Source organism: Rhinoderma darwinii, chromosome 3, assembly GCF_050947455.1.
Source record: "Rhinoderma darwinii isolate aRhiDar2 chromosome 3, aRhiDar2.hap1, whole genome shotgun sequence".
Classification (NCBI taxonomy): domain Eukaryota; kingdom Metazoa; phylum Chordata; class Amphibia; order Anura; family Rhinodermatidae; genus Rhinoderma; species Rhinoderma darwinii.
Genome location: NC_134689.1, coordinates 143988303 through 144012308, shown reverse-complemented (window position 1 = coordinate 144012308; position 24006 = coordinate 143988303). Strand labels below are relative to the sequence as shown.

At 44.2% G+C, this 24006-nt stretch overlaps 1 protein-coding gene across 4 annotated transcripts in view; it reads left to right on the top strand.

Annotated features, from left to right (window-relative positions):
• Nucleotides 1-23732, top strand: part of POC1B (POC1 centriolar protein B) — a 107057-nt gene extending 83325 nt beyond the window's left edge. For 2 of the 4 annotated variants that reach the window (XM_075856808.1, XM_075856810.1), the window contains 3 exons: nucleotides 14185-14235; nucleotides 16967-17149; nucleotides 20221-23732. In XM_075856808.1, the coding sequence (XP_075712923.1) occupies nucleotides 14185-14235; nucleotides 16967-17149; nucleotides 20221-20322 (336 nt within the window). In that variant the 3' untranslated portion in view covers nucleotides 20323-23732. The remainder of the gene's footprint in view (nucleotides 1-14184; nucleotides 14236-16966; nucleotides 17150-20220) is intronic. The other 2 variants (XM_075856811.1, XM_075856809.1) reach the window with 1 other exon arrangement.
• Nucleotides 23733-24006: the final 274 nt, after the last annotated feature.

Genomic DNA, 24006 nt, shown 5'->3' with positions numbered 1-24006 from the left:
AGAATTGCGGTTTACTCAATAGCGGTATACTACAGTGCCTGATGAAGGTCTAGGATCGAACCGAAATATTGCACACTGGCATGGAAATTAAAAAATATTTATTTGAAACTACTCTGTATTGGTGTGCCCTGCCTATGCACCCATCGAATAAATACCTAGAGCTGTCTGAACCTCCGTTACATATCTTCTTTGAGCTGATTTACCCGGTAACCTCTGTTTTGCCAATATGGCTGCCCTATTTTTATTTTGGCTCAGGCAATTTTGTTTTTTTTTATGCATGCATAAATAGTGGGGTCTCTAAAGGGTTGAGTCTGGCATTTTGAGATGTGATGTATCATGTATTTCGCATAATTTCTGTTACTAAGTAAATATATGAGATGAATTTTGCTATGAACGGTATATTTGAAGAAAGTATACATGTACACCTTCCATATATTTTTCATACATTCATTTGTTCGTTTTCTGTACTGATTCTGCAATGATCTATTTTCCATTTCTCCGTTTAAAGGGGTTTTCCAGGTAATACAAATTGCTGGCCTATCCTCAGGACAGGCCATCAATAGCTGATGATGGGTCAGGGTCCAACTCCCGGGACTCCTGCCAATCAGCTGCTTTGAAGGGGCCGCAGCACTCATACGAGTGCTGTTTCCTTCTCACTTCTTATTCACTGTGAATCGTCGACACGCATTTAGTAGCGATTCACAGGTATTACAGCCTTCTTCTCCCATTGAATTGAATGGGAGAAAATACTGCAATACCTGTGAATCGCCGCTAAATTAATTTCGACGATTCATAGTGAGCAGAAATAAATGAAGGGGAAGCAGCACTCGTATGAGCGTTGTGGCCCCTTCAAAACAACTAATCGGCGGGGGTCCCGTGAGTCGGACCCCGACCCATCAGCTATTGATGGCCTGTCCTGAGGATAGGCCATCAATTTTTATTGCCTGGAAAACCCCTTTAATGTGTGAATGCTAATATATGTATTGCTGGTGCCAAATTTACATAAGCATGTTAACAGTTTTTTATAGTTTTGTCTTTCAGCTATTGTAGTGGATTACAGCCGTACAAGAACGTAACCTCCCATTTGGAAAATATAGTCAGATTAGCATATTTAGAAAAATGCACATAACTTTGCAAATAATAAACCTTTTTTGGGGAAAAAATGACACTGTAATTATCAGAATTATAGAGCCTATTAGATTAGTTAGGAGATAGGGCATTAATAAACTAGTGACAGATCCTCTTTAATACTATATCACTGAAGTATTTCCATTGCATTTTCTATCTCAGGTACCGTAGGCAACGAGCAGTTTCTATTGCTTTCCTGCTCTAATTGCACACCGGTCACATTGTTATTTTTAGCATTTACTGTGTGCTTCAGTGTTTTTGTAATTTATGTAAGTGTTGGAGTCTTATCCTTCCTAGGCTGTTAAATTTAGACTTGGCTGTCTGTTAGGGAATTTCTCACCTTTTAGAAATCTTCTGCCTTACAATTCCTTCAGTTAGCTTACACCGCTTTACTTGGTAGTAGGAAACTTTTGATGGGGATGTGATATTTTTTTTGTTGCAATAAATGCTAATTTGACTACACCTTTTTTTTTTTTAGAAAGTTTTTCGGTCTTCTCATTGAATAACATTTTCACATTTCTGATTCTTTAGTGCCCTAGAAATTTTATTTTGCAATCATGGCATCCTGCAGAGTAAGATACCATTTTGGACATGTTGGGGAATATTTATTAGCAGATTTGCACCAGTTTTCTGGAGGAAAAAAGTAGCATATTTTGGGGCACGCCTAATACAGGCATAAATTAAAAGCCCTGTGCTTCAGAGATCTAGCTATGCCTTCCTTCACCCAGGGCAACGATTCAATTGGGCTCCCCCCTCGCTTGAAATGTATATGTGGTTGGTGCTTCTAAATAAATGTGCTTTAACGTTTATTTTGAATGTTTTATTTAATTGGGTTTTCTGCTTTTTAAAATCCATTTTGTTAGAAAAGTCCTCAAAAGTAAGTTGATGATATGTTGCTCTTTATAATTGCTCCCCACTATGACTAATCAAAGATGTCCTGAATGAGGGTCCCCCTTTTATTAACTTAGAATAGAGCTGGGCGATTAAGACCTAAATCAAAATCACAACATGTAACCTCGATTTATGATTAATTAGCAATTATTTAGGCCACCCCCCTTTTTAATGCAATACTTCCTATTTGCGTGCTACAATATTGAATTTATAAACAGAACTGTCCAAAAGTTTAAGGCAGTTGTGGAAAAATGCTGCAATGTAAGAATATTTCAAAAATAGAAGTGTTAATAGTTTTTTTTTATCAATTAACAAAATAGAAAGTGAATGAACAGAAGAGAAATCTAAATCAAATCAATATTTGGTGTGACCACACTTTGCCTTTTAAAACCGCATAAATTCTTCTAGGTACACTTGCACAAATTCATGGATTTTGTCGCAATATAGTCAGGTGTATGATTAACCAGTTATACCAAACAGGTGGTAATGATCATCATTTTCATATGTAGATTGAAACACAGTCATTAACTGTAACAGAAACAGTAGTGTAGTAGGCTTAAAACTGGGTGAGAAACATCCACACTCAAAGTGCTACAAAGTGAGGTTCTGGAAGACCGTTTCATGTCACAGGTCCATCATGGCAAGACTGAGCACAGCAACAAGACACAAGGTAGTTATACTGCATCAATAGAATCTCTCCCAGGCAAAGATTTCAAAGCAGATTGTGGTTTCAAGATGTGCTGTTCAAGCTCTTTTTTGAAGAAGCGCAAATAAACTGTCGACGTTGAGGACCGTAGACGCACTGGTCAGCCAAGGAAACTTATTGCAGCAAATCAAAGATTCATCATACTTACTTCCCTTCGAAATCGGAAGATGTCTAGCAGTGCCATCAGCTCAGAACTGGCAGAAACCAGTGGGACCGAGGAACAACCATCTACTGTTCAAAGAAGTCTGGCTAGAGGTGGTCTTCATGGAAGAATTGTGGCCAAAAAGCCATATCTTCAATGTGGAAACAAGACCAAGCTACTCACCATGCATGAAAACATAGAAACTGGGGTGCAGAAAAATGGCAGCAGGTGCTCTGTGCTGATGAGTCAAAATTTGAACAGTGAAGCATGGTGGAGGTTCCTTGCAACTTTTGGGTGACATTTCGGCAAATGGAGTTGGGGGGTTTTGTCAGGATTTGTGGTGTCCTCAATGCTGAGAAATACAGGCAGATACTTATTCATCATGCAATATTATCAGGGAGGCAACTGATTGGCTCCAAATTTAACGACCCCAAACCTACAGCCAATATCATTAAGATCTATCTTCAGCGTAAAGAACAAGGAGCCCTGGAAGTGATGATATGGCCCCCACAGAGCCCTGCTCTCCATAATCGAGTATGTCTGGGATTGCATGAAGAGACCGAAGGATTTGAGGAAGCCTACATCCACAGAAGATCTTATATTGATCTTGATTTAGAATTCTCTTCTGTTCATTTACTTAGCATTTTGTTAATTGATAAAAAAAAAACTATTAACACTTCTAATTTTGAAACAATTTTTACTTTGCAGCATTTTTCCACAACTGCCGAAAACGTTTGCACAGTACTGTGTATCCACTGAGCCTGCTGTATACTACTGTATATAATATACCTCCTGACCCTGCCCCCCATAGCTGCCCCCGAACAGAAAAATTTCCCCCACACGGTATATTGCCCCTATAGCTGCCCCCAAGTCTAAAGCCCCCCCCCATAGCTGTTCCTTCACAGCATAATGCCCCATGCAGTATAATGGCCCATAGCTGCACCAATGCGTAATAAAATGCATACTCCCCTAACCTCGTTCCAACGACGAGTGGAGGAGATCCTTCTGCTCCTCTGATCTGTATGGCTCGGTGCAGGCAGGCGCGATGACGTCACTGCCTCGTCCCTGTATATGCCAAGCAGCTCATGGCTCGACACAGACAGGCGCAAGGCAGTGACGTCATTGTGCCTGTCTGCGCCGAGTCGTGAGCAGCCGGCGTTGCATAGTAAATTGTAGAGCAGGGAACTAAAGTCCCGTGCTATTACCATTGAATCCAACTGAGGATACAGATATAGTTGAAATGGGGGGAAAAAAAACTGCAGAAAATCGTGTCTGTTACCTGCGCTGAATTTCAGATTCAGATTGGGTTTTCCAAATCAAACAAACTTTACCCCTTGAGGACCGAGATGATTTCGGCCTTCAGGACGGCAGGATTTGTTTTTGTTTTTTTTCGCTTTTGTGCCACTGCATTCAGAGAGCCATAACTACTTTTTGTTTTTCCGTCGAGATAGCTGTATTAGTGTTAATTTTTTATTTTTTTTGCATGAATAAGTTGCATTTTTCAATTTACACCATTAAGTTATTTACACCATTTTATGGTGCATATAACTTATTGATCAACTTTTATTAACTCTTTCTGGGGTAATGGGAAAAAATAACAATGCCGATATTCGTTTTTTTTGTTAACGTTATAAATTTGGCGCCATAATGAAAGTTAATTTCATGAAAAAGATTATTTTATGTCCGTGCGTTCGAAGATTCATAACTATTTTTCTTTTTCCGTTGATTTAGCCATATGATGCTTGTTTTTTTGCGGGATCAGTCCTATTTTTTAACAGAACCATTTTGAGGTACATATAATAAAAGTTAATTGGATTATTAACACCGTTTTACCATTCGGTTTAAATAATGTGATAACTTTAATGTGTGGTTCGTTACGATTCCGGCGATCCCACACATGTGTATTTCTTTATTATTATTTTTTTTACACTTTTGCTAAATTAAACAGGTTTTTGGGGAAAAAATGGTTTTAGTTATTTTTTTTTTAAATTTACACTTATTTTAATTACCTTTTATTAAACTTTATTTATAATTCAATCCATCGATTGCTGATATAATGCTTTGGTAAACTTCATATGACAAAGCATTATTGCCTGTCTGTAACTAACTGACAGGCAATCTATTAGTCTGTGCCTTCAGCACAGCTAATAGGAATACAGCTATGGCAGGCCTGTTGGGCTTTTGCTTGGGCCCTGGCTGCCATAGTAAGCCATCAGCGCCTAGCAATCGAATCACTGGGCACCGGTGGGTGATAGGAGGCCCCTCACTCTGTCTCACCACTCGCTATTAACTGCGGCCCCCTGAGCTGTTAAACGGCTGAGATTGGAGGTAACTCCAACATTACATTGCAGAAGGCACCACTAAAATGACTTTACAGTTATGTCCAAATGCAGAAAGGGTTAAAGTTTTTTTGCCACATCATAAAGTGATAGCATATCACTAAGATATGCCATCACTTTATGATCGATGGAGATCCAACCTCTATCAACTCCCATAAATCCAGAAAATGAAGGGACTGAACATGGAAAAAATAGTGAAGGGGATGCAGCACTAAAGCAGTGCTGCAGCCCCATCATTTACTGGATTAATGGGGTCACATAGGTTGGATCTCTACTGGTGATAAAGTGATGGCATATCCTAGCGATTTGCCATCAATTTAGAAGACCCATATACTGTACTGTAAATAATGTCGCTATATATCTAACAAAGAAATAAAGCTTCAATATATTGTACATAACATACGGTTATATACTGCTCACATAAAAAATTTTGCTATATAATATCCACACACAAATTTGGTTTGTACTGTAAACATAATGCCGCTATACTTTAAACACAAATAATAGATACAAAGTAAATTGCACTTACTCATTACAACATTCGTACAGTATCGCACACGAAAACCAAATATATATACGCAGGACAGAAGCGGAGGGGTTTGGAGCGGACATAGGAAAGCAGCTGAAAACTTGATGCAGGTAGAGGAGTGGGACACTGCACAGACAGGACTACAAAGCGAGTGCCCTCTTCATATACTGCTTGATCCTGCGGACTGCTGAGCTGTGAGCGCTCCCTCCCTCCCTCTCTGACCCGTCTGCTGCACATGTTGAAAGAGTGGAGGAAGGTTAGCAGAGCGCGGGAAGTTGGCAGTCATAGTGTACAGGCAAGCCAACAGGGAAGGAGCTCAGGAAGAAGATGGCTGCGGAGGATGCACTACATACATTGTAAGTAATGCAGAGCCTCCTCTATTTTTACTTTTTAAAGTGGAAGTGGCTTCAAGCGCCCTCCCATCTCCCCGATAACTCAGCTCACGGGCACATGCCCCGCTTGCCCCCCCCCATAGTTATACCCCTGTCTTACTCTAGTGGGCATCTGTTTCAGACTGCCATATGAAACACCAGTCTTTAGTAAATTCACCCCGTTGTTTCTAGTACAAGAAGTCAGATCAGCCTTGTTGGACAGCCAAAAGCAATACTGGTTATTAGTGGGACGAGTCAGGGATTAGGATCTTGAACCAACACTAATTACTGAGAGCTTGTTTATGGTTTTTCTGACCCCTATTGTGTTCCTTTCAGTTTTTTACAAAAGAAAAAAGTTAACAATTTTATTGGCGAGACAAAAATATGCAGGACTGCGTCATTATTTACAGGTGTCCTAATTCGCCACATTGGGACTTTATCTGAACATTATTACCGCCTATAGTTGACTTCAAAGTAAACATATAGCAGAGTATAGAAAACCTGTCACTGGGTCACATAAGTTATACTGGTTAGGCTTTGTTCACACCTGCGCTAGGGTCCCGTTCCGTCAGAGCTTTCCGTTGTCACGGGACCCTGACTGACACAAACGGAAACCAGTTGTGCAAGGGTTCCGTCGTTTTGACGGGATGAATACCATAGTCGACTACACTATTGATTCCGTCAAAATGAAGAAACCCTTTCACAACTGAGACAAACGGAAACCATTGGCACCAGATCCATCACCATTGAAGTCGGGGTTCATCGGAACGGGACCCTAGCGCAGATGTGAACAAAGTCTTAACTGACCTTAATGGCACTGTCTCCCTGATTGCAGTGCTATTTTTCCTGGTCTCCCCTTTTTCAGAGATATGTCCCACTGCTGTGTTGGTTCCCTATATGCTAATTTGCTGTAGTTAGTCATTTGGGTGGAGCTAGCTTCCCAGCCTCTGATGCTGTCCAATCAGTGCAAGGCAGCTTGAGGGTAGTTCATGCCCCATCGGTTAACTACAGCAAATTCGCATATAGGGAGCCAACACAACAGTGGGCCACATCTCTGGAAAAAGAAAAACACTGAAATCAGGGAAACGGCACTATGTAGGTCAGTGCAGTAAACAGTTCAACTTTATATGACCTAGTCCTCTTTAAAAGCTATGTACACCTTTTAGTAAGCATTTTTTTTTCTCTACTTAAATGTGATCATTACTAGCAGAATTCTGTGTGTCAGACATGCTGGACCCTCTCTCAGCCGAGCCGAATCGGCTGAGTCAAAATGATACATCTTTTATGTATTCAGGATACATAGAAGCTGCATAGTAAAAAATTTAATTTAAAAAGTGATTCTGGAAGACGCTTAAACATACAAAATACATTTTTATATATATATAGAAATTGCTTACAGAGGTGTTACATAGCCTTTAAATTTGGATGATAAGCTCATATGCAAGGAACTCTCATTTTCTCTCAGTGCTTGCTCATAAGTTTTAACTAGTTGTCATTTTACTTCTTTGATACTTCTCCAATTGTAAAGCACTACAGAATATATTCAAAAAAAGATTATTAATAATAATGTATGGTTACAGGTCCATAAAGAGGAACATATTGATCTGATAGTCCTTTGTAAAAACAAAAAAAAAATGAGAAACAGAGGCTGGCACTTTATGTATGTTGGTAAGACCTAGATATATGATTAGGATATATTCACACATATCTAGGTAATGTTTTGACAAGAGGGAAGCCCTCAACTGGCAACCATATCCAACCATTGGAATCTTTGCCCCTTTATTTGTACATTGGTTAAGGTGTTACTGTAAGGCTACATTCACACGACAGTGAAAAAAAATGGCCATTAAAAACTGATCAACTGTCAGTTTTTCATGGCCATTTTGCATCAGTGTGTCTCTAAATTTTCATCCATTTCAAGTCCATCTGTCCGTTTTTAATGGGCGTTTGACATCCATTTTGCATCAGTTTTTCATGGCCGTTAAAAAAACTGATGAATTTCATTGGTCAGGCTTTTTTTGTCCCAACCCCCTGAAAACAACCAAAGGAAGGTCACATGTTCACCTAGACACTATTTACAGCCTCCCTGTAGATGATGCCACACGCCCCCTGTATATGATGCCACACGCCCCCTGTATATGATGCCACACGCCCCCTGTAGATGATGCCACACGCCCCCTGTAGATGATGCCACACGCCCCCTGTAGATGATGCCACACGCCCCCTGTAGATGATGCCACACGCCTCCCTGTAGATGATGCCACACGCCTCCCTGTAGATGATGCCACACGCCTCCCTGTAGATGATGCCACACGCCTCCCTGTAGATGATGCCACACGCCTCCCTGTAGATGATGCCACACGCCTCCCTGTAGATGATGCCACACGCCTCCCTGTAGATGATGCCACACGCCTCCCTGTAGATGATGCCACACGCCTCCCTGTAGATGATGCCACACGCCTCCCTGTAGATGATGCCACACGCCTCCCTGTAGATGATGCCACACGCCTCCCTGTAGATGATGCCACACGCCTCCCTGTAGATGATGCCACACGCCTCCCTGTAGATGATGCCACACGCCTCCCTGTAGATGATGCCACACGCCTCCCTGTAGATGATGCCACACGCCTCCCTGTAGATGATGCCACACGCCTCCCTGTAGATGCCACACGCCTCCCTGTAGATGCCACACGCCTCCCTGTAGATGATGCCACACGCCTCCCTGTAGATGATGCCACACGCCTCCCTGTAGATGATGCCACACGCCTCCCTGTAGATGATGCCACACATCTCCCTGTAGATGATGCCACACGCCTCCCTGTAGATGATGCCACACGCCCCCCTGTAGATGATGCCACACGCCTCCCTGTAGATGATGCCACACGCCTCCCTGTAGATGATGCCACACGCCTCCCTGTAGATGATGCCACACGCCTCCCTGTAGATGATGCCACACGCCTCCCTGTAGATGATGCCACACGCCTCCCTGTATATGCCGCACACCTCCCTGTAGATGATGCCACACCAGCCTCCCTGTAGATGATGCCACACGCCTCCCTGTATATGCCACACGCCTCCCTGTATATGCCACACGCCTCCCTGTAGATGATGCCACACGCCTCCCTGTAGATGATGCCACACGCCTCCCTGTAGATGATGCCACACGCCTCCCTGTAGATGATGCCACACGCCTCCCTGTAGATGATGCCACACGCCTCCCTGTAGATGATGCCACACGCCACCCTGTATATGCCACACACCTCCCTGTAGATGATGCCACACCAGCCTCCCTGTAGATCGTGCCACACCAGCCTCCCTGTAGATCGTGCCACACCAGCCTCCCTGTAGATCGTGCCACACCAGCCTCCCTGTAGATCGTGCCACACCAGCCTCCCTGTAGATTGTGCCACACCAGCCTCCCTGTAGATCGTGCCACACCAGCCTCCCTGTAGATCGTGCCACACCAGCCTCCCTGTAGATCGTGCCACCCCAGCCTCCCTGTAGATGCCACACCAGCCTCCTTGTAGATGCCACACCAGCCTCCCTGTAGATGCCACACCAGCCTCCTTGTAGATGCCACACCAGCCTCCTTGTAGATGCCACACCAGCCTCCCTGTAGATGCCACACCAGCCTGCCTATAGATCATGCAACATACTCACGAGAGCAGCGCCGTCTCTCCTCTTCTTCACTTGTGGTCACTCGTCTGCACGGGATCTGGCAAGGCAGCGCGATGGGGCGATGACGTCATCGAGGCGCCTTCAAACCCGAGTGACCACAGACGAGTGACCACACCTGAAGAAGCGCCGCAAACGTGAGTATGCCAACGATAGCCAGCAAGGGAACTAGTAGTTCCCTTGCCAATCCCCATGTAACAGATCCGTTTTTAACGGTTGTTACATGTATTGACAGCCGTTAAATACGGATCCATTGACTTCTACGGGGGCCGTCAGGCCGTTAAAACGGCCAAAAATAGGACATGTCCTATTTTTTGACGGCAATTATTCACGGGCCGTTAAAAAAACGGCCGTGTGAATGCACCCATAGAATATCATTGTTCTGAAAACGGCCATGTGAAAGCCGTTAAAAGGACGGCCATCACATGGCCGTTTTTCGCTGTCGTGTGAAAGAGGCCTAAGGCTAGATTCACACGACAGTGAAAATAAATGTCCCTTAAAAACAGATCAACTGTCAGTTTTTCATGGCCATTTTGCATCAGTGTGTCGCTAAATTTTCACCCATTTCCAGGCCGTCTGTCCATTTTTAATGGCAGTTTGACATCCGTTTTGCACCAGTTTTTCATAGCTGTTAAGAAAAACAAAAACTGATGAATTCACCTAGACACTATTTACAGCCCCCCTGTATATGATGCCACACAGACTCCCTGTATATGCCACACACCTCCCTGTATATGATGCCACACAGCCTCACTGTAGATGCCACACACCTCCCTGTATATGATGCCACACAGCCTCACTGTAGATGCCACACAGCTTCACTGTAGATGCCACACAGCCCCCCTGTAGATGCCACACAGCCCTCCTGTATATGATGCCACACAGCCCGACATGAATGCTCTACATACTCACCGATGCAGCGCTGTCTTCAGGTAAGGTGCCTCGTCTTCACGGGATCTGCGGCGACGCGAGATCTGCAGAACCCGTGAGACTAGCGACCAGACAAGGAGAAGTCGGCGGTGAATCGGTGAGTGTGTGTCATCGAGCAGCCGATAGCCTGCGAGGGAACTAGTAGTTCCCTTGCAAATCTCCATGTTACAGATCCGTTTTTAACGGTTGTTACATGTATTGACAGCCGTTAAAAACGGATCCATTGACTTCTATGGGGGTCGTCAGGCCGTTAAAACTGCCAAAAATAGGACATGTCCTATTTTTTGACGCCCATTATTCACGGGCCGTTAAAAAAACGGCAGTGTGAATACACCCATAGAACATCATTGTTCTGAAAATGGCCGTGTGACGGCCGTTAAAAGAACAGCTGTCACACGGCCGTTTATCACTGTCGTGTGAATGTAGCCTAAGGCTAAATTCACACGACCGTGAAAAAAATGTCCATTAAATACTGATCAACTGTCAGTTTTTCATGGCCATTTTGCATCAGTGTGTCTCTAAATTTTCATCCATTTCCAGTCCGTTTTTAATAGCTATTTTGCATCCGTTTTTCTTGGCCGTTAAAAAAAACTGAAGAATTTCATTGATCAGGCTTTTTTTTGTCCCAGCCATCTGAAAACACCCAAAGGGAGGTCACATGTTCACCTAGACACTATTTACAGCCTCCCTGTATATGAAGCCACACACCTCCCTGTATATGACGCCACACACCTCCCTGTATATGACGCCACACACCTCCCTGTATATGACGCCACACACCTCCCTGTAGATGACGCCACACACCTCCCTGTAGATGACGCCACACGCGCAGCCTCCCCGTAGATGACGCCACACGCGCAGTCTCCCCGTAGATGACGCCACACGCGCAGCCTCCCCGTAGATGACGCCACACGCGCAGCCTCCCCGTAGATGACGCCACACGCGCAGCCTCCCCGTAGATGACGCCACACGCGCAGCCTCCCCGTAGATGACGCCACACGCGCAGCCTCCCCGTAGATGACGCCACACGCGCAGCCTCCCCGTAGATGACGCCACACGCGCAGCCTCCCCGTAGATGACGCCACACGCGCAGCCTCCCCGTAGATGACGCCACGCGGGCAGCCTCCCCGTAGATGACGCCACGCGGGCAGCCTCCCCGTAGATGACGCCACGCGGGCAGCCTCCCCGTAGATGACGCCACGCGGGCAGCCTCCCCGTAGATGACGCCACGCGGGCAGCCTCCCCGTAGATGACGCCACGCGGGCAGCCTCCCCGTAGATGACGCCACGCGCGCAGCCTCCCCGTAGATGACGCCACGCGCGCCGCCTCCCCGTAGATGACGCCACGCGCGCCGCCTCCCCGTAGATGACGCCACGCGCGCCGCCTCCCCGTAGATGACGCCACGCGCGCCGCCTCCCCGTAGATGACGCCACGCGCGCCGCCTCCCCGTAGATGACGCCACGCGCGCCGCCTCCCCGTAGATGACGCCACGCGCGCCGCCTCCCCGTAGATGACGCCACGCGCGCCGCCTCCCCGTAGATGACGCCACGCGCGCCGCCTCCCCGTAGATGACGCCACGCGCGCCGCCTCCCCGTAGATGACGCCACGCGCGCCGCCTCCCCGTAGATGACGCCACGCGCGCCGCCTCCCCGTAGATGACGCCACGCGCGCAGCCTCCCCGTAGATGACGCCACGCGCGCAGCCTCCCCGTAGATGACGCCACGCGCGCAGCCTCCCCGTAGATGACGCCACGCGCGCAGCCTCCCCGTAGATGACGCCACGCGCGCAGCCTCCCCGTAGATGACGCCACGCGCGCAGCCTCCCCGTAGATGACGCCACGCGCGCAGCCTCCCCGTAGATGACGCCACGCGCGCAGCCTCCCCGTAGATGACGCCACGCGCGCAGCCTCCCCGTAGATGACGCCACGCGCGCAGCCTCCCCGTAGATGACGCCACGCGCGCAGCCTCCCCGTAGATGACGCCACGCGCGCAGCCTCCCCGTAGATGACGCCACGCGCGCAGCCTCCCCGTAGATGACGCCACGCGCGCAGCCTGCCCGTAGATGACGCCACGCGCGCAGCCTGCCCGTAGATGACGCCACGCGCGCAGCCTGCCCGTAGATGACGCCACGCGCGCAGCCTGCCCGTAGATGACGCCTCGCGCACAGCCTGCCCGTAGATGACGCCACGCGCACAGCCTGCCCGTAGATGACGCCACACAGCCCTCCTGTATATGATGCCACACAGCCAGCCCCCCTGTACATGCCACACAGCCCTCCTGTATATGATGCCACACAGCCCGACATGAATGCCCTACATACTTACCGATGCAGCGCTGTCTTGTTTAGGTAAGATCCCTCATCTTCTCGGGGTCTGCGGCGATGTGATGACACATACTCACGATGCAGCGCTGTGTTCTGGTCTGGTCGCATGTCTCACGGGATCTGCGGAGGTGGCTTAATGATGTCATCGCGTCGCCTTAGCAGAACCCGTGAGACTAGCGACCAGACCAGAAGAAGTCGGCGCTGCATTGGTGAGTATGTGTCGTCGCAAACTAGTAGTTCCCTTGCAAATCCCCATGTAACAGATCCGTTTTTAACAGTTGTTACATGTATTGACAGCCGTTAAAAACTGATTCATTGACTTCTATGGGGGCCGTTAGGCCGTTAAAACGGCCAAAAATAGGACATATCCTATTTTTTGATGCCCATTATTCACGGGCTGTGTGAATACACCCATAGAACATCATTGTTCTGAAAATGGCCATGTGACGGCCGTTAAAAGAATGGCCGTCACACGGCCGTTTATCACTGTCGTGTGAATAAAGCCTTAAGCACTTGAAAATTTTGTTGGTATGCTTTAAGAGGTGTTTTTGCCTTCAGAGACACACATGGCATTTGTAACTACAAATATGTCTGATAGGTTAGGATCCGACTGCTGGGTCTTCTGCAATCCCAGTAACGTGCCTGTTTCCCTTTTTCTCTTGAGAGTCATTGCCACACATGTACAGTCATTTTCTATTAATGTCTGTGGGAGATACCCTGAGACTATAATGAAAGTGACACTCTTCGAACGGAACATATCCTATCGATACGACATAAACGTGTAAGATGGTAGAACCACTTTAGGCTTCTAGCTCCATTCATCTCACATGTACTATTATTAAATTAGTTAATGACTCCATGATTTGTTCCACATATCTATAGAAGTAGTTCAAGATAACCCTTTTCAGATTAAAGCTGGGTCGGTGATCAGCTGATTGTTGTGGGTCCGTCCTCAGAAACTTCCGGTGATCAGCTGTTATCGCCGAAGGGTAGCAACTTCTGGCCATATATTTCCCCTGAAGCAGCCCGTGAGGGGAAATGTAGTATTACATTCTCGCCATTCAAATACCAATGTATTAAATATAGATGCGTTTGGCCTGCAACACTAAGATCTGCTCTTTGTTAATGGCTCTCAACTCTGATTTATACAGGTGGCACCGATCATGAAGCAAGAAACCCCCTTACGACGTCCATATGCCTCGGTAGGACATATGGAAATTGGTTGTCTTCATGAGACAGCCCCTTTAAATCTGGAGCTCTGATAGATAAAATTTGTTTTTGTTAGAAATATATAAGAAATTATGCTGGAATTGTTCTCGTATCAAGCCATATTGCAGCCTACGGTATCTTGGCTTTGGAAATCGCGATCGATGGGGGTCCCAGCTCTGGTACTTGCACCAATGTCGAGAGCGGGTGAATATAACACACTGAAGAATTTGAATGTCATTTTAATAATGTGTCTGCAGTAGTGTACATAGAAGTGGCAGCAAAATGGACAGTCTGTGCTCTGTACACAATGTAAGATGGACGTTTTTGTTGTCAAGTTGAAACATGTTGTAGTACTCAGACTCATGACTATGTAGAGAATTGCAACACACAGTATTTTATTCTGAGAAGAGGAAGCACAAACAGCCCTCTGTTATCTCTGTGGTAGAACGAACAAATACTTCGAGGATGTGGTCCGGGGTGACACTGTCGCACATCCAGGATGTGGTGTACTGTGTTATGTCGTAAATGCAAAGTGTTTCCCATGCTTACTGGTAAATAATCTGTGGTTGCTATAGCAATTGACCATCTCACACACGAAAAAGAAGTTCTTGTTCCATTCATTTCTTGCACATTCGCCATCTTATTTCACTAGGTAATTTTCTCACCCCAAATCACTGTTTTAAAGCATTATTTGTATTAAGGTGATTTTGCACAGGTAGTTTTAAATAGAGCAATGATCGGAATGTATGGAGACCAACAATTGTTAGTTCGATCGTTCGGCCGCAATAGGTTTGCTTCTTGTCGGCAGGAAATTTTCTATGACCATTTTTTGGGCAGCATAAAAGATCTGATCAGTTGACAAACAAGCGTTTGCTCGCTTGTCGGCTGATCGCTGCCCCGTTTATACAGGGCAATGATCCGAGACGAGCGAGCGTACATACGATCTGGAACCCTAATGTCGCTTGTGTCTCGTCGCTGGCCCTGGTAATACTAAACGGGTCATCCATAACACTATAAATATAGTAACAAATAGATCAGGTAACTGAGCACAAGAACAGCAGCTGTTTCTCAATATAGTGGCTGCGGCCTTGTTCATACAATACAGTTGTGGCATGCATGAAGTCCAAACCACGACTAGATCACACAGCCATATAGTTCAGAAAAGACCAGACACCATTGTAGTGAATTGTCAGTTGTGAGAACTATTCGGTCTACAGCCTCTGGCTGTAGACAAGAATTTTACTGCCACTGCCAGCAAGCAGAGATCTTGAAAAATGGTGAGGAATTGAAACCCAGGATATATTAGAAGTTGCAGAACTTTTTACTTATATAATCTTTATTTACATAAAACCCCATTTAACTCTGTTTCTGAAAATGTCAGTTACTCTTGTTCTGCCTACCCTATTAGAGATGGCAGTAACTCCCCAGCTGGGTTCTAAGCTGTTTTATGACGGTGATAGTCGTTTTAGGGTGTTATCGTAAGAATGGGAAATGTTTCTTCTTTAAATCTTTCATCAGATTCATTCACATGTCAAAATGTTCTTATGCGTCTCGCATGCCATTGCCATTTCTTGATGCTGTACTGTTACCTACTGATAAGAACGGGCAGGGGAGGGGTGAGCAGGGATGAACTTGTATATACGCGTATCCAGGTGACGAAGCGCTTGAGAAATATATAAATATAATGAAGTATTAGCATATTAAAGTGCATCTGTCAAAAATGTTATGTTTAATCAGTATTAGGTTCTTTTTACACCATGTTCGCCGTGAATGTTCAGTGTTTACTTCGGGAAACACCTCCTGGAAAATACAATTAAATTCATATTCTATAATTGAAGATATGTCTTAGTAATCTTTCAGTTGTGCAGTATGAATTGTTACTCCTCTGGTTGTACGGTCCTGCTTTCTGTTGATATATTCTTTCTCGGTTGCTGTTGTCCTACCGCGCACTTTGCCTTGAATGACTTCGCACTGAAATGGATAATGACATTAAAGGGTAAAACTTTCAGAAGACTTCTGACATGTCATAGTGAAATGTCAGAAGTTTTCATCGGTGGAGGCCCGAGCACTGAGACACCCACCGATTGCTAAAACTAAGCAGCAGAAGCGCTGAGCCGCTTCAGCTTCCTGATAAAAGCCGATCGGAAACTATGTAGCGGTGTACGTGCGTCCATACAATGTTACATCAGCTTTCCAGGAAAAGCCGATCAGAAACCAAGCGGCTCGGCGCTCACTCGGGTGCTTCTGCTGTTTCGTTTCGGCGATCAGTAGGGGTCTCTGTGCTCACTATGACATGTCAGAAGTTTTCTGAATGTTTAGTTAACCTTTAACTACAGGGCATATGTTAAACCTTCAGAAGGGTTGTAGATTAATGGGTATATAGGCATAACATTAATGGGAGATATGATTAATAATTATTACTTTTTGTAGACTGATAAATTCAACTCCTAACTTAAATGCTTAGAAAAAGTCTCTGTGTAACGTAGGCCTCATACCCCTTCCTGGCCAAGTCTCCTGATACCAAAAGATGTCACAACATTGGTAAATCGGGCCAGACTGTCTGATGTGTGTTCAACGTTAGATGTACTAGCGGAATGTGTTAATATTCATCTCTATGTGAATAATGGGACCCCCTTCTATCAGCCAGAGCGGAGAACTGCTGCACAGAGATCTAGACCAACAATACACCCCCTACATACTCGTTGTTTTTTTCATATTACTCAGATGGAAGAGTTGCATAGCTTTAGTGGAAATCCCAGAAAGAGTGCCAGTGTGCCTTATAATACTTCACCACCCCTGCCTACAGCCTCAAAGAGAAGAGGACACCAAGAAAAGCAACCAGATGCCCAGTCTTCATTGAGCAGCACCTTGGAGCACATTGTGGATCAGCTAAGTATCTTGACTCAGGTGTGTTTGAGGCGCTTGAGAAACAGTCTACACCTACATTTCATTCACTAATCTCAGCATTCATACAAAATGCCAAGTGTTTAAACCGGGTATACAGTGAAGGAAATAAGTATTTGATCCCTTGCTGATTTTGTAAGTTTGCCCACTGTCAAAGACAAGAACAGTCTAGAATTTTTAGGCTAGGTTAATTTTACCAGTGAGAGAAAGATTATAGAAAAAAAAAAAAAAAAGAAAATCACATAGTCAAAATTATATATATTTATTTGCATTGCGCACAGAGAAATAAGTATAATTAATCAGTCTGACTCTAACCTCTACAACATGGGCAAGACAAAGAGCTTTCTAAGGATGTCAGGGACAAGATCATAGACCTGCACAAGGCTGGAATGGGCTACAAAACCATAAGTAAGACGCTAGGTGAGAAGGAGACAACTGTTGGTGCAATAGTAAGAAAATGGAAGACATACAAAATGACTGTCAATCGACATCGATCTGGGGCTCCATGCAAAATCTCACCTCGTGGGGTATCCTTGATCCTGCGGAAGGTGAGAGCTCAGCCGAAAACTACACGGGGGGAACTTGTTAACGATCTCAAGGCAGCTGGGACCACAGTCACCAAGAAAACCATTGGTAATACGTTATGCCGTAATGGATTAAAATCCTGCAGTGCCCGCAAGGTCCCCCTGCTCAAGAAGGCACATGTACAGGCCCGTCTGAAGTTTTCAAATGAACATCTGGATGATTCTGAGAGTGATTGGGAGAAGGTGCTGTGGTCAGATGAGACTAAAATTGAGCTCTTTGGCATTAACTCTACTCGCCGTGTTTGGAGGAAGAGAAATGCTGCCTATGACCCAAAGAACACCGTCCCCACTGTCAAGCATTGAGGTGGAAACATTATGTTTTGGGGGTGTTTCTCTGCTAAGGGCACAGGACTACTTCACCGCATCAATGAGAGAATGGATGGAGCCATGTACCGTCAAATCCTGAGTGACAACCTCCTTCCCTCCACCAGGATATTAAAAATGGCTCGTGGCTGGGTCTTCCTACACGACAATGACCCGAAAACATACAGCCAAGGCAACAAAGGAGTGGCTCAAAAAGAAGCACATTAAGGTCATGGAGTGGCCTAGCCAGTCTCCAGACCTTAATCCCATCGAAAACTTATGGAGGGAGCTGAAGATCCGAGTTGCCAAGCGACAGCCTCAAAATCTTAATGATTTACAGATGATCTGCAAAGAGGAGTGGGCCAAAATTCCATCTAACGTGTGCAAACCTCATCAACTACAAAAAACGTCTGACTGCTGTGCTTGCCAACAAGGGTTTTGCCACCAAGCATTAAGTCTTGTTTGCCAAAGGGATCAAATACTTATTTCTCTGTGCAAAATGCAAATAAATATATATAATTTTGACAATGTGATTTTCCGTTTTTTTTTTTTTCTATAATCTTTCTCTCACTGGTAAAATTAACCTAGCCTAAAAATTCTAGACTGTTCATGTCTTTGACAGTGGGCAAACTTATAAAATCAGCAAGGGATCAAATACTTATTTCCTTCACTGTATGTACATTACCAATTCACACAAATATATTATGTATTCAAGTCAGATAGCAATAAGTCAAACCAATGATTGAAATAGTATATACTATATCGCAATTTCAATCACAAAATGTATATCGAAGATGATGCAAATCTCAGTTCTTCTCCGGAAGTGTTGTTGCCTTAAAGGGAATGTGTTGCAAGGTTTTTGTTTTTTTTTTGTTTTTTTAATTGTTAGTGTAAAAATGATTAAACATTGTTCTAATTTGTTACTTTTTTTCACTAGTCAGGAAATATTATAAATTAGATTCTAATTTATAATATTTCCCAGCACTGGTCACTAGATGGAGCAATTCCCAAAATTGCAGCATTGCATGTGGTAAATCAACCACATTGCTTTATGCTGCAAAATTTGGGAAAACTCACTCGCTCTAGTGAGCTCTCAGAATCCCCCCCTCCTTTATCCTGGCTAGTGCCGGGAGAAACGAGGGGATTGAACGGTCAAACCTCCTACACTTTGTGTCGCCATTTTTTGGGCTAACACACAGTGTAGTAAGTTTACATACACTAGTAAACACACTGAAACACGAACATACATAGAAATAACTTACCTGCTCCAGTCGCTGCCGCTCCCTCCGGTCCGTCTGCTACCGCCGCTCCAAGTGCACAAGTCCGGAAGCCGCGACCGGAAGTAGTAATCTTACTGTCCGGCCGCGACTTCCGGTCTACAGGAAAATGGCGCCAGACGGCGCACAATTCAACTTGGACTGTGTGGGAGCGGCGCATGCGCCGTTCCCACATAGACGGCGTACAGCATAGTGAATGGAATGGGCCCCGTTCGCATTCACTATGGGACTGTAGCTGCCGTATTCCATGTCTGTATGTGTCGTTAATCGACACATACAGAAATGGAAAAAAAAATGGCAGCCACCATAGGGAAGAAAAACTGTAAAAATAAAAAAAAGTAAAACGCAAACACACAAATAAATATAAAAGTTTTTAATAAAACACTAAAACCAAACTGATGTAAAAAAAAAAATCGTGACACTGTTCCTTTAATGTTTTGCTTTTGGAAAAGGCAAAAATGTGTAGAATTCTGCTCTTCTATATAATGCTTCACTTTATGCTTTGTATAGAATGTGCTGTTGTAAAAGGGAAAGGGGTGTAAATTCTGGTATCACTGTTAGGCTGGGTTCACACGACCACATTAACGTCCGTAATGGACGGACGTATTTCGGCCGGAAGTCCCGGACCGAACTCAGTGCAGGGAGCCGGGCTCCTAGCATCATAGTTATGTACGATGCTAGGAGTCCCTGCCTCTCCGTGGAACTACTGTCCCGTACTGAAAACATGATTACAGTACGGGACAGTTGTCCTGCAGAGAGGCAGGGACTCCTAGCATCGTACATAACTATGATGCTAGGAGCTCGGCTCCCTGCACTGAGTTCGGTCCGGGACTTCCAGGCGAAATACGGCTGTCCATTACGGACGTTAATGTGGTCGTGTGAACCCAGCCTAAATAATTTTTTTTTACAGACTGTTTCAATATTGGAGCATCGACTGACATTGACGGAAGATAAACTCAAAGAATGCCTTGAAAATCAGCAGATCACAACACGGATTTCAGAATCAGACTGATAAGGAAGAATGTGTAATGCCAGTGCTGCAAGATATTCTTCTATGAATGTATTTTAGATTAAATTTTTATTATAATTTCTTGTATATAAAAACTTCTTAAACATTGTAAAGCTCTGTTCACTTTTGTGTTGCGGTTTCCATCTATAACGGAAGCCACCATGCACTGGCGGATCCATGAGAAATACCAACAGCGCCCAAGAGAACAAGGTGTAAGTCAAAGGGGTTTGTCGGGGTACCATCAAGGTGTCTTTGTTTTTGACGATCTAATGGTTGTTTTATTATTTATTTTTATACGGGGAAAAAAAAATCTTGAAAATGTCAACCTTTCCTTTTAAATAAGTAATTTTATGTATTTTAACACAGTCTAAAAATAATTAAATCATGTTAAATTTTTTTCTTTTTTAGATAATTATGTTTGAAGGTTTTAACATCTATAAGGGTATGTGCACACGTAGTGTTATCCCGAAAAACGGCTGAAAAATCGGAAGCAGAACGCCTACAAACATCTGCCCATTGATTTCAATGGGAAATACGGCATGTAAAAAGACGCCCGTGTAAAAGAAGTGCATGTCACTTCTTGGGATGTTTTTGGGGTCATTTTTAATTGACTCTATAGAAAAAAAGCTCCAAAAACGGCCGTAAAAAAAGCAGTGAAAAACGCTAGTTGCTAAAAAAAAAAGCTCCGTATTTTCAGACCGTTTTGGTTAAGCGTGTGAACATACCCTAAGGCTGGGTTCACACGACCTATTTTCAGGCGTAAACTAGGCGTTTTACTCCTTGAATTACGCCTGAAAATACGGCTTCAATAAGTCGGCAAACATCTGCCCATTGCTTTTATTGGGATTGCCGATGTAATGTGCCGACGACCTTTAATTTTACGCGTCGCTGTCAAAAATCGGCGTGTAAAATTACAGCCTCGGCAAAGAAGTGCAGGACACTTCTTGGGACGTAATTTGAGCCGTTTTTCATTGAATCCAATGAAGAACAGCTCCAAATTACACCCGTAATTGACGCCTCGCAAAACGCGAGTACGAGCAATTACGTCTGAAAGGCAGGATCTGTTTTCTCCTGAAAACGGCGCCGTAATTTCAGCCGTAATTGTCGATATCGTGTGCACATACCCTAAAGGCATCCTTGAAAAATTAGACCTATAATTTTAATCGTGAGCAATTCACATTTTCACCTACAAAATATTTGTTTCTGTAAGAACGGGAGCCCTGACTGAAACAAACGGAAACTATATATGTAATCTATATATAGGTGTTATCTGTCATTGTAATCCTGCCTGAGATGATGATGACATAACTGCGGGGAAAATGTAAAACAGAGTTATAAAGTTTTTAGTGACATACAAAAAAAAAAAAAAAAGAAACTTTCCCATTTGTACCTAAAGTAAAGATAAACATAGTTGGTATCGCCGCGTACGTAAGTCCGCACGTAAGACTATTACAATATAATGTTATTCAATCCGCAGGTTGAACGCCATATTAAGAAGTAACTAAAAAATGCTAACATTGCTTTTTTTTGGTCACTTTATCTCCAAAATAAATTGGAGGTAGGGTGACGTAATCCTATTGACCCACAGAATAAAGTTAATATGTCGTTTTTACTACACAGTGAACGCTGTAAAAACAAAACCCAAAAAACAATTGAGGAATCGCTATTTTTTTCTATTCCACACCACAAGAGTTTTTCTGGGGGGTTTTTGGGTTGTTTTTTTTTGCTTTTTCAGTACATTATATAGTACAATAAATTGTGCAAAACTACAGCTTGTCCCGCAGTTATGGACCTTGAAAGGCAGGGAAGAAAAATGAAAATGAAAGAGCGAAAAATGGTCTGCTCCTGAAGTGGTTAAAGTAGCACAGCATGTGTTCGGTAAGAAGCTCTAGTTCTAATTCCCGATACAACTGACATTTTTCACCCAGATAATGTCACATGGAATCTGCACACATCACTGTGAGAAAACACGAGTACTTGATTCGACAAAGTAATTAGACAGAACTGCTCACGTGAACAGCTCTGGCTAATCCGAGAACAGCGGGATTCTCTCAGACTCGTAGTCTACGAAGCGCTGCAGCCGTTTTGGGACAGCACATAGGGGAGCCTAAAACGGCAGACTCACGGCAGAGGGGCACAACTGGAAGGTATTAGATATTATTACTCCATATACAAATGTTGTCCCGGGACCAGAGGGTCGCTTTAATGACCAAACGTTCTTTTATGTTTTTTCATCTTCGCATTGCAAGAGTCATAATTTTCTTTATCTTTTTCATCGATATAGGCTTATGGCCCAGTACACACGGAGGTTTTTGACGCGGAAAACGCGCCAAAAACCGGCTAAAAATGCGTCCCATTGATTTCAAGGGTCAGCGGACGCTTTTTTTCCCCGCGAGCGGTAAAAAACGCTTGCGGGAAAAAGAAGCGACATGCCCTATTTTCGGGCGTTTATTCCTCTAACCTCCCGTTGACATGAATGGGAGGCAGAGAAAGCGTATTTCGCTGCGTTTTTGCCGTGGCGCTCAATGATCGCGAGCAAAAAACGCCGCAAACGGCGTGCAGGCAGATCAAAATCTGCCTTAAAATGCCAAACGGAATTGCAAAAAACTCTGTGTGAACTAAAAAGGCTTGTTTTTTGCAGAACAGGTTGTGTTTTTCAATGGCACCATTTTTGGATGCATGTAGTATATTTATATACTTTTATAAACTTTTTTTTTGGGGAGGAACTTGAAAAAAACCCCAGCTACTCCATCATTGTTTTCGCTTTTTGAATTTACGCCCTTCACTAAGCGGTGTAAATAAGATTATTACCTTAATGCCCCATGCACATGAACGTGCTTTTGTAGCCACAATTCCCCTGAAAATCCACGGGAGAATTGCGGCCCCATTCATTCCTATGGGCCCATGCACACAACTGTGGTTTCCACGGTCCGTGCATGGTCCAGGCTCATAGGAAATTATGGACGCGGCCACGTGCGCGGCCCGCGATTTGCGGGCGGCTTGCGGGTAACACTGCGCAGCCGGCCGACCTGAAAATCATGGCCGTGCACATGGCTATGGTCGTGTTCATGAGGCCTTATTTTATGGGTCGTGCGATGACAGTGATACCAAATATGTTTCGGATTTTTATGTTTTTGTAGTTCTGCACAACCAACACATTTTGTTTTTGCATCGATCGTATTCCAACAATTATAACCTTTTTATTTTTCTGTCAATCTAGCTATATGTGGGCTTGTTTGTGGGACAAGGTGTAGTTTACATGCATGGGACTTATTGATTAACTTATATTATATTATTTTGGGGGGGGCGGTGGAAAAAAGCAATTTTGCCACTGTTGTTTTTTGTGCGGCGTTCACCATGCGGTTTAATTAATGTGTTAACTTTATTGTTTGGGTCCTTATGATTGTGGCAATACCAAATATATGTATAACACTTTTACTAAATAAAACCACTTTTTATGAAAAAACATGGTTTTGTTTAATTTTACTGTTCCTTTTTTTGTTTAACTCTTTTTTTGTTTTGTTTTTTGTTCCACTAGGGGACTTTACTATGCAATCTTTTGATTACTTCTATAATGTAGACTGAGTATACCAAAACATTTCTGCCTGAGTGTAAAACTAGCAATCTATTAGGCCGTGCCTCTGGCCTCTAATAGACATAAAGTCATGGCAGGCCTAGGAGCCTTTG